This window comes from Capra hircus, chromosome 8 (assembly GCF_001704415.2).
Source record: "Capra hircus breed San Clemente chromosome 8, ASM170441v1, whole genome shotgun sequence".
Classification (NCBI taxonomy): Eukaryota; Metazoa; Chordata; class Mammalia; order Artiodactyla; family Bovidae; genus Capra; species Capra hircus.
This window is the reverse complement of record NC_030815.1, coordinates 26,816,208-26,834,797: the sequence shown is the minus strand read 5'-3', so window position 1 is coordinate 26,834,797 and position 18,590 is coordinate 26,816,208. Positions and strand designations below refer to the sequence as shown.

At 35.0% G+C, this 18,590-nt stretch overlaps 1 protein-coding gene across 2 annotated transcripts in view; it reads left to right on the top strand.

Annotated features, from left to right (window-relative positions):
• CNTLN (centlein) overlaps window positions 1-18,590 on the top strand; it is a 355,730-nt gene that overhangs the window by 291,581 nt on the left and 45,559 nt on the right. For both annotated transcript variants that reach the window (XM_018051925.1, XM_018051924.1), the window contains exon 19: window positions 17,019-17,210. In XM_018051925.1, the coding sequence (XP_017907414.1) occupies window positions 17,019-17,210 (192 nt within the window). The remainder of the gene's footprint in view (window positions 1-17,018; window positions 17,211-18,590) is intronic.

Sequence of the window (18,590 nt, the reverse complement as noted above, 5' to 3'; positions counted from 1 at the left end):
TATCAAGGAATAATATATCTGGTAAAAGACCACTTCAAAAATGAAGGGAAAATAAAGACTTTCCCAGAAAAAAGCCAAGGGAGTTCATCACCACCAGATCTGACTTACAAAAAATGCTCAGGGGAGTCCTTAAAGTTGAAATGAAAAGATGCTAAACAGCAATATGAAAACATGAAATTATAAAGCTCACTTATTTGGTAAAGGAGAATATATAGGCTATATAAATGAATACAGAATATTGTGATACTATATTCTATATATAATACTGTGATACTTTAACAGTGTGTAATCACTTTTAGTGCTGGCATAGAGTTTAAAAGACAAACTTATGTAAACTATGGCTTAAAAATATGGTATTGGACAGACAATATAAAAAGATGTAATTTATAACATCAATAACATAAAATGGGAATGAGAAGTTAGAGTAGATATGTATTTAGAAGTCAGGTTTAATTGATGTTCAGTTAAGTTATCAGCTTAAAATGCTTTGTTATATATGATGTTTTATGTAAGCCTTAGAAGGCAATGGCAACCCACCCTTGTACTCTTGCCTGGAAAATCCCATGGATGGAGGAGCCTGGTGGGCTGCCGTCTATGGGGTCGCACAGAGTCGGAGACGACTGAAGTGACTTAGCAGCAGCAGCAGCAGCATGGTAACCGCAAAGAATATACATACAGAAGATACATGAAAGGAAATGAAACAGAATCAAAGCTCATCATTATAAAAATTAACAAATTACAAAAGAAGATAGGAAGAGAGGAAAATAGGGACAAAAAGAGCTATGAGATAGTAAACAAAATGGCAATAGTAAGTACTTTCTTATCAATAATAACTTTAAATGTAATTGAATTTACATTTATTTCTAAATCAAAAGACAAGGAGTAGCTTAAACAGATTTTTTTAAAAAGCAAAATTCAGCAGTACTATACTCAAATTTGTTTAAATAGATCTCATGTTATATGATTTTTTTCACAAAAAAATGCAGATGGTTTTTTCATACAATTAAACACCTTTTTATGGTGAAATTCTCTTAATAAATTAGGAATAACTGAGAACTTTCTTACTCTGTTAATTATCTCCCTAAATCTTGAAACAATCATCATACTTAAGAGTGGAATTTATAAGAATTCTTTTTAAAACCAGGAAGAAGACATTTATGCCTACTGTGACTGCTCATCTTAAACATTGTGCTGGAGGGCACAGGCAACACATTAAGAAAAAGAAATGGAAGTTTAAAGTATTAGAAATGAAGAAAAAAAACTTTATTAGTTCCAAATACTGTGCTTATCTGCACAGAATCTCAAGACAAATTAGTAGTAGATTTTATCTAGATTCATTTCAGTTCAGTTCAGTCACTCAGTCGTGTCTTAACTCATTGAGACCCCATGGTTGCTAGATATAAAATCAATATATGCTAAGATGATACAATTTCTATTTACCAATATTCAACAAAATATGCTATTTTAAAAAAGAAATATTAAGTTATAGCAGGAATTATATGTATCCAGAAAGAGAAGATGGAACCCAAATTCAGAGATGTTAAAAGGTAAAAAGGGGATGTCTTAAAATCACTGTATGCCTTTTGGAAATATACACATTTGTTTAAAAATATAAAGAAATTTCAGGGAATTAGAAACACCAAAGATGTTCAGGATAATTTTTATTTCTGGTGAGACAGATGAAATAAGATCATGACCTTCAATGCTGCTGGCAATATATTGCCTTTGTTGAGTGATTGATAAAGGGATATTTGTTTTGAATATTTGAAATGTTTCATAAAAAATGAAAAAAGAAACCTATTGTTGTGATTATCCCAGAAAAAGACACCGGGAGTGGAACAGATCTTTGTAGCAAGATAATAAGTTTGTGGGAGCATGAGCAGAGGAAAAATCAGAGAAGGAAAAGTTGGCAGAGTACAGTAAAGCAGAAAGGAAGGGGAAATTTTCAATTAGAGAAAGAGAAGCATTGGTTGACAATGTCAGATGCCATAGAGGAATGGAAAATAGGACAACTGAGAAGAGATTGTTGAGCTTTCTAAAGAAGGCTTTATACTAGCAGGACTCTTGACAGCAAGTAATAGAAACTGAACTCAAACTAACATTGGTGGGGGCATGGGGACAGGGCAGCTTACAAAATCAAAAGATGGACTTGGGAAGAATAACTAAGCAACCCGATACTGATGTCTTTAAGGTTTTCTCTTTATCTCATTGTCTGCCTCTCAGACCAGCATTCTCCATGTGGCCCTGGCCATGGGTACTATCTCCGTCGTAACATCCTTAGCCTAGACCCAAAAGAAGAAGAGATTTTTATTTCTCATATTTGTCTTCCCTTGATTTAAACAGCTTATAAATTTCTGGGAGTACCAGAAATACTTTGTTTATTGTATTTTTTTAGCTAGGATATAGATTCATTTCATTATATACATATTTTTCATCTACATGAATAATTGACAGGAAGTTTGAAAGTTACGCAGAATACAAAGCAGTTTTGTTGGGCAGAACCAATATACACATCGCAGTCCATCTAATGTTCCTGACTCACCCATTTCATTGCCAATCATTGTGGCACTCAAAAATGCCCAGTTTGAAAAATGTGTATCTAAGTAGTATGTACTCTCTGAGAACCACTGATTCAGAAGGAAAGCAGAGAAACCAGCTTAATTAATAAAAATGAAAAGGACTCCGAACTACCCTCTTCCTAAAGATCTGTATAAATCATAACGTTTCACTTAGCACAACTGACTTGAGTCAGGTAAATTATTGAGTGACTACGGTGTTAGGTCAAGCCCTCCTACTTGAAAGAATATGATGAACAGAAGATAATTCTAAATAGAAAAGTGAAATGAAGAATGGTGGGAGAAGTTCCTATGTGAAATTTTTGTGTTAAAGTTTATTAAGTAAAACCGGTAAGAAATATACTGTGTAATTTAGTCTAAGTCCATGATTTGTAAATCTCTTTTTTCTTCTTTAAAAGAAATTTCTACTCTGTGTCATGAAAGGTTTTTTTCTTACCTTTTTAATATATATTCCCACATATATTAATTTTTAATGAAAAAAATTCCATTTTAAGTGATATCAATAATCTTTTATAGTATTAGATCCAGAGATGACAAAAACCATTCTTACAAAGAAATATCCTGTTTTTACTCTATAGAATCTTGTGATGCTTGTACCGGAAATAGAGAAAAGCATTATTAACTTGTTTCCCTTGAGAATTTTAGTAGGGCATACTTATAAATGTAATCACAATCAAATGAAAACTTAGTACTGCTGCTGTTGAGTTTGTAATAAGTTGTAGTGTGTTTTAACTATCCCAACTGGCTTTAATCCAAGTAATTTGTTTGCAGAGCTTAGATGTAGTACAACTCAGGAAAGACATGTGGTAACTATTGACCCTATCAGTAAAAAGTTTCATTTTCTAAGTAGTAAGATTTTGTTCATGTTTAGTATATATTTAAGAAATATATAACATATTACTCATTTCAATATATAAATGTGGAGCTAGAAATGATGATCTTTGGCTTTATTACCCAGAAAGCTGGTAATATTTCATTTAGATTAGTGTGATAATGCATGATTCATACAAACTGAGTCCTGTATAATTTAAATCAACATAATGTTCATTTACATGCATTTTAGAAGCTTATGAATATGTCTTATAAAATATGAATTCCAGAAATATATCATAGTCTATTATAAATTTTTAGAAGTTGAAAATTTTTTGAAGAAATACCAATACCTTTCTTCTGAAGTCTACGTAAGAATTAAGTATTATGAGTAATTTTTAATTATTTAGACTATGACTTCCATTTACTAACAATACTGTATATGTGGGCATTAGTTTTCTCAGACCAGTCCACCAAGGCTTTTTTGTGCAATAAAATGCAGTACATTAAAAAGCAATATCATTCCACTGGGATGGAAAAAGCAATCAAATAAAAGTATTGAAATCTATTGCTTAGGAAAACCATATTGAATTGGGGAAAATGAGGCAGACTTCATGAGACTTCTGCAGATATTCTAGAGTTTGCTAGCCTCTGTTCCTGATAACTCAATCACTATTTGTAACTTCACTTGAAATTTTATGGCTGTTCTTTATGTAAATACAGATAAATTATTACTATCACCCTGAAACATCAACTGTTATTTTTGGTGATTTGCCATATTTACTTCTTTTTTCTCTTTTCTTCATTGTTTTAGTGGTTCAATTTGGGTGAACTGAACCCCAACTTTTGCTCCAGCCCCTATACAACCTAAGTAACTGAAAAAAAGCGTTGATAAAAGGGGTAGAGGAAAAATAAAATTTAAGAGGATATATGTATATATTATAGTACCTGTGAGGAATAAGTATTCCTGTGTTGAATTATCTGAGTTTAAGCAGAAGAAAGCAGGAGAAGGGGAATAAAAAAGAGGGATTTAGAAAGATACTGTTCAGTTTCTCTTTTGGCATATCAGATGGTACTGCCAATTTTCTCTCATTCCCATTAGGGAAGGAAATCAGAATGGGAATGCATTGCAACTTGATGATCTCAGTAAGTATGCCTTGTGTAGATCAGATATATAAGGAGGACTGAAACTGAACTTATAATATTACCATATGAACACTGAGAAATTTTTATGCTAGTAAAAATCATGAATTATTTGGGATATACTTTTGGTTCCAAATATCTGTCTCCCTAATGGTAAAAACTCCACCTATCAGTGCAGGAATGCCAGAGACACAGCTTTGATCCCTGGGTCAGGAATATCCCTTGAAGTAGAAAATGGCAACCCACTCCAGTATTCTTGCCTAGAAAATTCCATGGACAGATGAGCCTGGCGGGCTACAGTTCTTGGGGTAGCAGAGAGTCTGCCATGGCTGAGCAACTGAGCACATGTGCACATGTAAGTTTTCAGGGCACTTTTGTTTTAGTAACTATGATAGGTGATTTGAAATAATAGCAGAGCTGCTGCTGCTGCTGCTGCTGCTAAGTCGCTTCAGTCGTGTCCGACTCTGTGCGACCCCATAGACGACAGCCCACCAGGCTCCGCCATCCCTGGGTTTCTCCAGGCAAGAACACTGGAGTGGGTTGCCATTTCCTTCTCCAATGCATGAAAGTGAAAAGTGAAAGTGAGGTCGCTCAGTCATGTCCGACTCTTCACGACCCCATGGACTGTATCCTACCAGGCTTTTCTGTCCATGGGATTTTCCAGGCAAGAGTACTGGAGTGGGATGCCATCGCCTTCTCCTAATAGCAAAGCTACAGTTGAGCAATTCTTGCTATCAGTTCAGTTCAGTTCAGTTCAGTTGCTCAGTCGTGTCCTACTCTTTGCGACCCCATGAATCACAGCATGCCAGACCTCCCTGTCCATCACCAACTCCTGGAGTTCTCTCAGATTCACGTCCATTGAGTCAGTGAGGCCATCCAGCCATCTCACCCTCTGTCGTCCCCTTCTCCTTCTGCCCCCAATCCCTCCCAGCGTCAGAGTCTTTTCCAATGGGTCAACTCTTAGCATGAGGTGACCAAAGTAAAGTAAACCAAATATTGCTTGTTTTTCCATGAATACTTAAAATTTAGTTGTATTAGTTACTTTTTCGAGTTTCATGTATAATACTTTTTTTGCTGATTCTTTTTCTAAAGCTGTGGAAACAGAAGTTTAAGTGATGAGGTTTAACTTCAGTCTAGTTAAAATCCATTAAATTTGTTATTCAGATTATTTTGGAAACACTATATTGCTAGTATCACATAGGTTAATAATTATTGTAAATGCCTGTAATGTCAAAACTATTAATACAAATTCAAAGATACATGTTAAATATTTTTAGTATTGGGGTTATTTTAAAAAATAAACATATTGGTAAGCTGTTTAAACAATTTGACATTTGAAATAATAGTTTGATTTGAAAATAGTTGAAAATAGTTGATTTTCATTTTGAGGAATAATATTCAGGTGTGTTTACAATATAATCATTGGACATCATCTGGAACTTACATTACAAAGCATAAGAGCACTGAATTCATTTTACTCCTGTAAATGTTACTGAGAGTAGCATATCTCTTATCCATATTCACATATCCATATCTCTTTGATAGAATCTAATTTGAGCACAAGACAGATTGGCATTGTCAGTACTATAAAAAACTGCTTTGTTAACTGCAAACCATATTTAGTATGGCCTCATAGCAAAGCAGCACCTGAGGTGCCATGCTTTGTCTTTAACGTGCACACTGGGGCTGGGTTCGTCTGTACTAGACAACTGCACTTCATGAAAAGAGATTTTTTCTTGATAGGCAATTAGCAGTAATTAGGAAGATTCGATTCAATAAGATGTCAACATGAGATTGTTTAAAAAAGTTGAATGTCAGTGACTTAAAAAGAAAGTTCTTCTGACACATAGGTATGGCATGTGAAATATGAAATGTTAATTCAACTTTTCTGCTTATTATTCATGCACAAGATTATTTTGTCATTCAGACTGTACACTAACGGAGTGTAAAGGGTGTTAAAATAGTGCTGCTAGAATAAAGAGAGGATTAATCTACCATTGGCTAATTAGCCAAAGGGTACTTAATGGTCTCTAAAGGCTACTGAAGTCTAACTACCAGCAAAAGCATTGGTAAAAAGTCCTCTATATTACCTTCATTTGCTTGACATTTGGTGAAACATACTGTAGGCTTTTAATAATTAAACTTGTCAGAAAATAGTTTGTAAATGAGTGATGTTGTAACTAAGTGTATTTTTCATAAGAGTATTTTGTTACATAAATAAATCCACCCGAGAGCTTTGTTTTTTGTTTTTGTTTTTTTGGTTGGTAGTTTTTAATGTTTTATTCTTTTTCTTGAAGTTCTCAAGTATCATAACAAAGGAAAATCCATGTTTTAAGTTAAAACACTTGTTACTAACTTGAAAGAGTTATTAATCTGAACTATTTATCTTTCTAGATAAGTACTTGTATGGAAAATATTTTGCTAGTGACCTAGAAACTCATGTAGTGTTCTTTGTAACTCATATAATGTTTTAATTAAGTGACTGTGCTTTTAGTTTTCTACATGAATGACACACAGAATTTTATTTCTTTCAGTTTTATTATTTACAAAAGAAAAATATTCCCAATGAAAGAATATTAACACTATCCACAGGAGGGAGAAATATCATAAGATTGTGGTGACTTTCTAAGACAGTCTGGCCCATAAAATTTACATGGATATTTTGCAGCTGGAATTTTCTCTTCAGTGTCTTTTGCTTTAGTTCTGGTAACAAAATCCTTGTTATAATTTGTTAAGATCATAATATAGGATTTTAAAATTTCTGCCTGTACTTAAGTGTAAGCCAGAAAAATCTGATTGTGATATATAAATGAACTTATGTATTCAATGTGAAATAATTTGATTCAATATTCTCAGTACTATGCAAAATATTCAAGATTAACGATTTGGGTGAAGTAATTGGAAACAGACCATTCCCATTTAATAATTGCTTACCCTACTTGGACCATCAAGGCATTTGAGTTTTAAAATTAGAAAAAAAAAATAGACTCCGCTATTATTATAAATGGGAACTAACCCTCACTTACTCTGGTTGTTTATTGACCTTTTCTAACATCTGATGTCTCACCTTTGTCCCAGCATTGACTGCAAAGAATCCTTCTGACACCAACTATTTCCTTCACATGCTTCCCAGAATTCCTGCTCCTGTGACCCTGACATTCACCCTCATGAATGGGTTGGGTTTTCTAGCATTTCCATGTGTCTGATTTTCAGATCCCACTACCCCAACCAAAATGATTTTCAAATGTTTAAATGCTTCATTATTTTAAGTTTCTAATCCAGTGGTGAAAAATATATGTGGAGAACTGAATAATGTTTTTCAATACTGTAGGGTTGTTACTATCCAGAAAAAAAAAGTCAGAATCAGCCTAAAAAGAGAAATGAAGGAGCTGTACCATATCCTATTCCTTTACTCTACTGCTCCTCAACTAGTTAAATGCTCAAAATGCATTATCTTTACACAGCTAGTATCATGTTGAATATTTTATTCTTTGGAGACAGCAAGATAAGAGTATTTAAAAATATATTGTTTTGAGGACTGATTAGGGAAATGATTCTTTCTGATTTGATTTTTTTCTAAAACCCTTTTTCTCCTTTTACTTTAGCTATATTATATTTTCCATGGGCCCTGTTTTATTTTTTTCTGATAATTCATTCTTGAACTTTAAAATGTTTATTGAGGCTCCCTGTTGGAGAAGAGACTCTCCATCTCATCAACTTCCCAGAGTTTACTCAGCAGTGGTCTGGCAGATGTCTTCTCTAGAGTAAAAGTTGGAAAGCAGGATGGCTGTAGATCTAGCTATGGCCTTTAATGTTATACCTATCTTCCAGGAAACATTCGACAAAACAAATCAAGATATATACATGGAAGGAAACTGGCTGTAACTCACATTTACCAGACAGGATTTGAAGACAGCAGCAGTTCCCTTAGCTCCCCAATTTGTTTCTCCATATTACTTACTGTAGTCTGTTGTGATATATTTCTCAGTTATAGACTGATAACTATCTAAAGGCAAGGATTATAACTTTTTTGTTATCGAAAATACAAAGCTAATAACAGTGCCTACTACATAACATGTATAAAAAGGATGAATCATCGATATTTAATCAGGTCCTGAATCTAGATATTATCTAGCAAAACCTTTCAGAAAATAGCAAGTTGGGGCCCCAAATAAAAGGCATGAATGAACTCCCATGTAAGAGAATAAAGGAGAGTATATCCGGAGAGCCTTATCTACCGTGTTCATGGGATTACTGTTGAGAGCAGCAAAAGAGAACAAGCCACTTTTTGCGTGGCAGTTAAGCTACAAAATGCAGATCTAGAATAGGCAATTTATATTTCTGTCTGAGAAACTGGAACAATTTTTGGAGCAATTGAAAAAATAAACACAAAATTATAGATGAGGAAAAGAAAAAACAGTGAGGGTATTATATAAACTATCAATATACAGTGTAGGTTCAGGACACTTGTTTAAGGGAAGGCAGGGTGGCAATAAGGGAAAAAGGAATCAGTTCAAGAAAAGGACTACTTTAAAAAAAAATGGGATTCATACTAATTTTCCATGCTATGTAACAAATCACCATGAATTTAGCAGCTTAGAAACAATATACACTCAGTTGCCATGGTCAGGAATCTGGCACAGGTTAGTTGATCATCTGCTCAGTGTATCACAAAGCTGATTCATTGTGTCAGCCAGGCTGCTTTTCTTTCTGGAAAATTTTAGCTCCTTCTGGTTGTAGGACTGAAGTCCCTATTTTCTTGATTGAGGACCCATTTCATCACCGGCCGCCTTCCTTAGGTCCTTACCTTATAGGCCCCTCTGTAGTCCTCTCAAAACATGGTGACTTACTTCTTCAAGGCCATCAGGAGATTCTCTCTGACCTTTTTTTAAAGGGCTCACCTGGTTATTCAGGACCAGTCAAGATAATCTTGCTTTTGATTAACTCAAAGTCATGTGACTAGGGACCATAATTTACATCTACAGAAACCTTTTGCATATAACATAATGCAAATAGTGTAATCCTGGAAGTGATAATTTCTCATATTCACAAAAATATGAGTTGGCCATTTGGGGGTCATCCAAGGATTCTCTCAGGATTCTACCACACTGCTTATTACTGAATAATGAATTCTCTAATATGTTCATGATTCTTCTTACAGTTGCTTAGAGAGTTCTTTGCTTTTTAAAGACTTATGTATCTTCAGTATTATATTTAAATAAATAACCAATAACTAATGTCTCATTTTGAACTTTTATAGTATTAAGTTCTATTTTATAACCTTTGGTTAATATATTTGACTACATATAAATCAGTAAAAATCTCAGATTTATTCTCATTGATGTCAACTTTTAAATTGATATGAAGTTTAAAAAAAACTTGTAGAGGAATTGCACAGCTGAAGAAATAAAAAGTCAGAATAACACATCTGTTTTCAATTGGCTTGTATCCTAGTAAGGAATCTTAAATTAGGAAAAAATAACACTTCAGTTCAGTACCATTCAGTCGCTCAGTCGTGTCCGACTCTTTGCAAGCCCATGGACTGCAGCACACCAGGCCTCCCAGTCCATCACGAGCTCCTGGAGTTTATTCAAACTCATGTGCATTGAGTCAGTGATGCCATCGAACCATCTCATCCTCTGTCGTCCCCTTCTCCTCCCGCCTTCAATCTTTCCCAGCATCAGGGTCTTTTCCAGTGAGTCAGCTCTTCGCATGAGGTGGCCAAAGAATTGGAGTTTCAGCTTCAACATCAGTCCTTCCAATGAACACTCAGGACTGATCTCCTTTTGGATGGACTGGTTGGATGTCCTTGCAGTCCAAGGGACTCTCAAGAGTCTTCTCCAACACCACAGTTCAAAAGCATCAATGCTTCGGTGCTCATATTTCTTTATAGTCCAACTCTCACATCCAAACATGACTACTGGAAAAACCATAGCTTTGACTAGACGGACCTTTGTTGGCAAAGTAATGTCTCTGCTTTTTAATATGCTGTCTAGGTTGGTCATAACTTTCCTTCCAAGGAGTAAATGTCTTTTAATTTACTTAAGACAAAAAAAGGTTTCTTCTATGAGAGGAATTATAGAGTTATTTGACATGTGTATGTGTTTGTATATGTACATGTATATAGCAAAATGTTATTAACTCAAGTTCTCAGGCTTTAGGACACATAGACTGTGTAATAGCATTTTCCACAAGATAATAGTGCTAACAATAAAACTATAAATGTAAATTTTACCAAGTGAGCAAAAACAAGACTGGGAGCTGACTGTGGCTCAGATCATGAACTTGTTATTGCAAACTTCAGACTTATTGAAGAAAGTAGGGAAAACTACTAGACCATTCAGGTATGACCTCAATCAAATCCCTTGCAATTACACAGTGGAAGTGACAAACAGATTCAAAGGATTAGATCTGATAGAACTGTGGATGGAGGTTTGTGACACTGTACAGAAAGCAGTGCTCAAAGCATCCCCAAGACAAAAGAAATGCAAGAAGGCAAAATGGCTGTCTGAGGAGGCCTTACAAATAGCTGAGAAAAGAAGAGAAGTGAAAGGCAAAGGTGAAAAGGAATAATATACCTATTTGAATGCAGAGTTCCAGAGAATAGCAAGGAGAGATAAGGAAGCCTTCCTCAGTGATCAATGCAAAGAAATAGAAGAAAACAATAGAATGGGAAAGATGATATCTTTTCAAGAAAATCAGAGATACAAAGGAAACATTTCATGCAAAGATGGGCACAATAAAGGACAGAAATGGTATGGCCCTAACAGAAGCAGAAGATATTCAGAAGAGGTGCCAGGAATACCCAGAAGAACTATTCAAAAAAGATTTTCATGACCCAGATAACCACGATGGTATGGTCACTAACCTAGCACCAGACATCCTGGAATGTGAAGTCAAGTGGGCCTTAGGAAGCATCACTATGAACAAAGCTAGTGGAGGTGATGGAATTCCAGTTGAGCTATTTCACATCCTGAAAGAAAATTTGGAAAACTCAACAGTGGCCACAGGACTGGAAAAGGTCAGTTTTCATTCCAATCCCAAAGAAAGGCAATGCAAAAGAATGCTCAAATTACCTCACAATTGCACTTATCTCACACGCTAGTAAAGTAATGCTCAAAATTCTCCAAGCCAAGCGTCCACAGTACATGAACCGTGAACTTCCAGATGTTCAAGCTGGTTTTAGAAAAGGCAGAGGAACCAGAGATCAAATTGCACATCCACTAGATCATTGAAAAAGCAAGAGAGTTCCAGAAAAACATCTATTTCTGCTTTATTGACTATGCCAAAGCCATGGACTGTGTGGATCACAACAAACTGTGGAAAATCTTCAAGAGATGGGCATACCAGACCACCTTACCTGCCTCCTGAGAAACCTATATGCAGGTCAAGAAGCAACAGTTAGAACTGGACATGGAACAACAGATTGGTTCCAAATCAGGAAAGGAGTACGTCAAGGCTGTATATTGTCACCCTGTTTATTTAACTTATAAGCAGAGTACATCATGTGAGATGCACTGCTGGATGAACCACAAGCTAGAATCAAGGTTGCCAGGAGAACTATCAATAACCTCAGATATGCAGATGACACCACCCTTATAGCAGAAAGCAAAGAAGAACTAAAAGCCTCTTGATTAAAGTGAAGGAGGAGAATGAAGAAGTTGGCTTAAAGCTCAACATTCAGAAATCTAAGATCATGGCATCCAGTCCCATCAGATCATGGCAAATAGTTGGGGAAACAATGGAAACAGTGAAAGACTATTTTGGGGGTGTTCCAGAATCACTGCAGATGGTGACTGTAGCCATGAAATTAAAAGATGCTTGCTCCTTGAAGGAAAAGCTATGACCAACCTAGACAGCATATTAAAAAGCAGAGACATTACTTTGCCAACAAAGGTCCATGTAGTCAAAGCTATGGTTTTTCCAGTAGTCATGTATGGATGTGAGAGTTGGACTATAAAGAAAGCTGAGTGCTGAAAAATTGATGCTTTTGAACTGTGGTGTTGGAGAAGACTCTTGAGAGTCCCTTGCACTGCAAAGAGTAACAACCAGTCCATCTAAAGGAAATCAGTCCTGAATATTCAATGGAAGCACTGGTACTGAAGCTGAAACTCCAATACTTTGGCCACCTGATGTGAAGAACTGACTCATTAGAAAAGATCCTGATGCTGGAAAAAATTGAAGGTGGGAGGAGAAGGGGACGACATAGGCTGAGATGGTTGGATGGCATCACCGACTCGATGGACTTGAGTTTAAGTAAGCTCCGGGAGTTGGTGATGGACAGGGAAGCCTGACATGCTGCAGTCCATGAGGTTGCAAAGAGTCAGACATGCCAGAGCAATTGAACTGAACTGATCATAGATTAAAAAACATAAAATCTGCCTTCAAAATTACTTTTACTAGGTAAGCAAGCATCATCTGTTGTTAAGTAGGGAAACAAAATCAAGTGCTTGCTCAGTGTCACTCAGTAAGTGTCACCAATGTCACTGGTAAGCAGTATATCCCAAATTAGAATCAAGAAATTATAACTTTTCCATGGTTTTAGTAGTATTTATGATTTTAATGTGATATGACTTAATTATTTTAAAATCTTGATTTGAGGTAGAAAGGTAATAATATAGAAATAGGAATCATGCTTCTAATAAAAAGAAAAATAGTGATTTTAAGAGTTATTTTAATTTATTGGTAGATTTTACAGCACAATCACTTTCTAACAAGGTCACCACAAAAGTCTCACATTCCAAACCAAGTATAAATAAAAGAAAGTCATTCTTTATGCTTCTCAACTCTATAAAATTTCTCAAATAAGGAACAGAATTCTTAAACTGAGAATAGTCATTGTTACTTTTCCAAAATGCTAGTGGATAATCAAAGGATTCCAAGCTGATAGACTACATCATTTGTGTATTTCCTCTATTTCAACAGGTGCTGTGTATCATTTCTAGACATATATAATTAATATTGAAAATATGTTCTAAAGATTGTAGATTTAAAATAGTTTAATGAAAGCAAGATTTATATTTTAATAACAGGTCATTTGTTTTATTGTCTCCCTAATTTCAGTGTTTCTTTGTTTACACCGTTACATTGAAGTTAAAACACACATATACATATCTTTTAAAGAAACATATTTATTGCCTTAGTCTTTGCTCAACAAAGGATTTATTTATGAAGTCAAGATTTGCCACTGTGGAAAGAATATATCTAATTGCATACAAGTTTAACAAATAAGAGAAGCCACCAGGAAGAAAATTGATTCATCAAAATTTAGTCTTCTGTGTTGCTTGAAATTCCACCTGGGATTGTAGCCATGAGTTATGTATTACCAAATGAAATTCTCAATACTTCTAATTTAGATGCAAAGCATTAACTTGAGTATTGATAAATGTTCTGCTGCATACTGCTTAAGTACAAGTGTCGCTCAACAGTAAAGGATCCGCCTCCCAGTGCAGGAGACGCAGGTTCTACCCCTGGGTGGCAAAGGCCCCCTGGAGGAGGAAATGGCAACCCACTCCAGTACTCTTGCCTGGAGAATCCCATGGACAGAGGAGCCTAGTGGGCTACAGTCCAGGGCATCACAGAGTCAGACATGATTGAGCAACTTGGCAGCCAGTATTCTTGCCTGGAGAATTCCATGGAAAAAGGAGCCTGGCAGGCTATAATATAGTCCATGGGTTCGCAAAGAGTCAGACACGAATTAGTGACTAAACAACAACAAATAATATTACATTGCTAATAAAAATGTATTTTAATTTATATAGCAATAAAATAATAGTATTGTGTAGCACATAGAACTCTGCTCAATATTATGTAGCAGGCTAGATGGGAGTGGGGTTTGGCGGAGAATGGATACACATATATGTATGGCTGAGTCCCTTCGCTGTTCACCTGAAACTATCACAGCATTGTTAATCAGCTATACCCCAATACAAAATAAAAAGTTCAGAAGAAAAAAATAGAAAGATTATGAATAAAAGATGAAATCAATATGTACCTTTATACTACCATCTGTGTTACAAAAAGCTAGGCTTGAATTTTTGAAATCTTTCTTCTGGTTCTTAGTATATAGAAGGCATAGCTTTTAGATACCATGTTGGGGTTGGGGGTGGATACATAGGTGAACAAACGCGTAGTCCTCTCTCAAGGCTTTACTCAGGTTCATGGTTTGAGGAACAGGCACATGCTTTTGAGCTAAGAAAATGAAGAAGCTACTTGATTGAAAAAAAAAGAGAAGAAAACTGCAGAGAAGGCTTCAGAAAGGAGGAAATACTTTACACATGAGAGAGATTTCAGCAGAGGAAATACCATCTGTAGAATCATCAAAGTAGAAATGGCTGAAAGGTTTGGGGAAGAGCAGGTGAGTTTGACTGCAAGTGATGTCTGACTGAAACACAAATTGAAGCTAAATCTGACAGCTTCATAATAACCACAAATATCTGAGCTTTAGTCTTTTGTGCTGAGGAACCTCTGAAGAGTTTTGAATAAGAGAATCACAGGTCAGTGTTGTTTTGGGAAGCTGCATAAAAGATGGTTTGAACATAGAGAAAGGTCGCCTGTGAGGCTATTGCAATGGTCTTAGTGGGATAGTAAGTCTTCGTCATTAAGAAAGTTGCAGAAGGAAATGAGTATGATAAACATTACATCATTTATAGAACCTGCCAACTGATTGGACACAGAGCATTAATGAACATGATAACCAGGAAGATTTTCAGTTTTAGGGAAATTATGAGTTTGCTTTTAGATGTTAAGTAGTTGTTACCTTTGGGACAATCAAGGAGTAAATATTTCCTGAAAATCTAAAAAAACAATCTTTTAGATCATAGGTTGAAATAGAGCCAAAGAAACAAATTTTTATCATCCGAACATACTTCTTACTTCACAGAAACATAGTTTAATCTCAAATATATCAAGCCCTAGTTCTAAATTCATGATCTGAAATATTCATATTTTATAGTATACACATGAACACACGCATACATGTGAAATTGTAGATTTATTGGTATTCTTTTAGAGATAGTGTTTAAACATACTGTTAATGCTTAAATAACTTATGTCCCATATATATATATGACTATATATATGACTGTATGTGTTAGCAGATCTTTTACTGTTTTAATTAGAATTCTTAACAAAGAAAGATTTTTTTCCCCTCTGAGAGATTTAAGCAATTTTGTCTAATTGTTCCTTATGTTAAACTACCATATTATAAGCTTCTTTGGAATAATAAAATAGTAGTGCAGTTATCCTTTTAAGGATCTCTAGGTTGTTATGCCATTACAGCTTGGTGGCATTCTGCTGACTACAGATTGGTGAATGAGAGGGGATAACATTAAGATGGTTTCTTTCACACTGTTTCATAAAAGCATTACCAGTATGTCATTTAGTAAAATGTTTATGTTATTAAAAATTTGAATGTAAGAAGTTCAATATAATCTACCTTAACATTACAAAGAGGATTGTCAACTATCAATCAAGTGCATAAAACTGAGCAAATTCATTTGTATGCTATTTATTTGAACTAAATCTCTAATAAGCCTCTTCTGCTAATTGGACTTAACATTTATGTTGCTAAATGAGAAGCATTTTGGCTGCTATATAGGGTGGTAAGACTTACCCAATGGAATAAACAACTAACATCTGTTATCCTGTCCTGCTCCAGCTTGGCTTTTACAAGTTAAGGATATCAGCCCTGAAGACAAGGTTATCAAATATGTGAATCTCTGGCACACCTGCATTTATATGAAGGCAAAGAAATAGCACATCATGAGTAAAGACCAGCTAACCAAAAGATACTGAGTACAGCTAGTTTATTTTCTTTTAACCTTTAAAAGCCTTACAACCTTGAGCAAAAACTAGTGGAAATTAAAATTTTTCTAAAATGACTTTTTATAGTTAGTGTCACTTTTTTGGTTAGCATTTTCCTACCTGTACAAATTGATGCTGATAGTTGTTCAGTTCAGTTCAGTTCAGTCGCTGAGTCATGTCTAACCCTTTGCAACCCCATGAACCGCAGCACACCAGGCCTCCCTGTCCATCACCAACTCCAGAGTTTACCCAAACTCATGTCCATTGAGTCCGTGATGCCATCTGACCATCTCATCCTCTGTTGTCCCCTTCTCCCCCTGCCTTCAATCTTTCCCAACATCAGAGTCTTTTCAAATGAGTCAGCTCTTTGCATCAGGTGGCCAAAGAATTGGAGTTTCAGCTTCAGCATCAGTCCTTCCAGTGAACACCCAGGACTGATCTCCTTTAGGATTGACTGGTTGGTCTCCTTGCAGTCCAAGGGAATCTCAAGAATCTTCTCCAACACCACAGGTCAAAAGCATCAATTCTTTGGCGCTCAGCTTTCTTTATAGTCCAACTCTCACATCCATACCTGATCACTGGAAAAACCATAGCCTTGACTAGATGGACCTTTGTTGACATGATAGTTGTTAGGTTAACTGTAATTGCTTTTATAACAAATTTATACTTATTTTCTTTAAAAAGAAGCTAAATTCGGATTTGGCTGAGCTTCGAAAAGAAAAAGAAGATTTACTAAAGACAGTAGAATCTTCATCTGAAATCACATGTTTGACTGAAGAAGTTGCCCAGGTAACAGTTCCACGGATACAGATTACATCACTTGGCCCTTCAAGGAGCATGGATTTGGAAATGAAGCAATTGCAGTGTAAACTAAAGGTGATTATAAATTTTATTAAAGATGAAAATGTGTTATTTAAAGATATGTTTAAAGATATCCTTAAAGAATATTTTAAGAATATCATTAAAGAATCCTTAAAGATATGTTTCTGTCAATTCTAATTTAACTTTACTAATAAAGGTAAATTATGGTATAAATAATCCTTAAGTTACTAATACTACACTTAGCCTCATCTTTCTTTTTAACATGATAGGTTCTTATCTGGTAATTCATAATACTATTCTTTGAAAAAAATGACAAGACACCAAGAGATTCTAACTTAGGAGATGATGGAAACTGGCCATTGCCATTTATTCCACTATTCAATTCCTCTCTGCCTGCTACTGAGCAGAATTATTTTCAAACATGTAATGTATTAACATAAGTAGATTTGCTTTCCTGTACATATTTGCTACTATTTTAATTTGGTGGTTCTTTGTTGGAGAAGGGGAACTAGAGGGAGAGAGAGGAGGCACAGAGCAAAGGTGAGTTGGTTTAATAGATTTCAGCAAGTTAAACCTGAGAGTGGGAATAAAAAGCAGTGTTCCTTTTGTTTACAAAGAATTATGTCTTAAGTCTAGGTGAAACTGTCAGCTACATAAAAGTAAGATTGGCTTTATGCTAAAGAGAAATATCTTGTAAGCAGTAGGATTTGTGAGTTTTAATTGGAAAGTTTACTTTCATGCTTCTTAAAACATGCTCATTTATTCCTCACATATTAATTATTTTCTTCAGTGGGATTGCTGTCTGGAAGCTAAATGTTTGTGGGACCATAGCTATAATGAGAGTTACTAGAAAGAAAATTCTGATTGAAAATGCACAGAATATAACAGTAATAACCATGACTGTTATGAGAGTATTAAGGTATAGAATTGTCCAATAGACCCTGTTGCTTTCAATCTAAAATATTATATGTGTTCTCTCTAATAATAACATCTTTAAATGAAGGATTACTAGTAGGATAAAGTTTAAAACAAGTTCATGTACTATTGCTTGAAAATATTTTGCTTTATTATTAATGATCAGATAAAACAATTGATATTAACTTAGATGCTTATTAAAAGTCATTTTTCAGAGAGGTCTTGTGTACAGAACTTGCCTTAACAACTACATTTTATAAGTTTTAACTACCTTACATAATAGAAAGGAGAAAAAATAGTTGTGCAAGTTTGGGTCTGTATTTCTTCTCTTAAAATGTGTTTCTGACTGAATAAAATGGATAAATTGATTATTGCAGTGTTTAGATTTTATATGGAGGATAAAATCCATTGAGGTCTTCTGTGGAGATCTTATCTACCACAGAGACTTTTATTCACAGTTCTGTGATTCTTACATTTGTCTTATGTGCCTAATAGCTTTGTTTTCACCAAGATAAAATA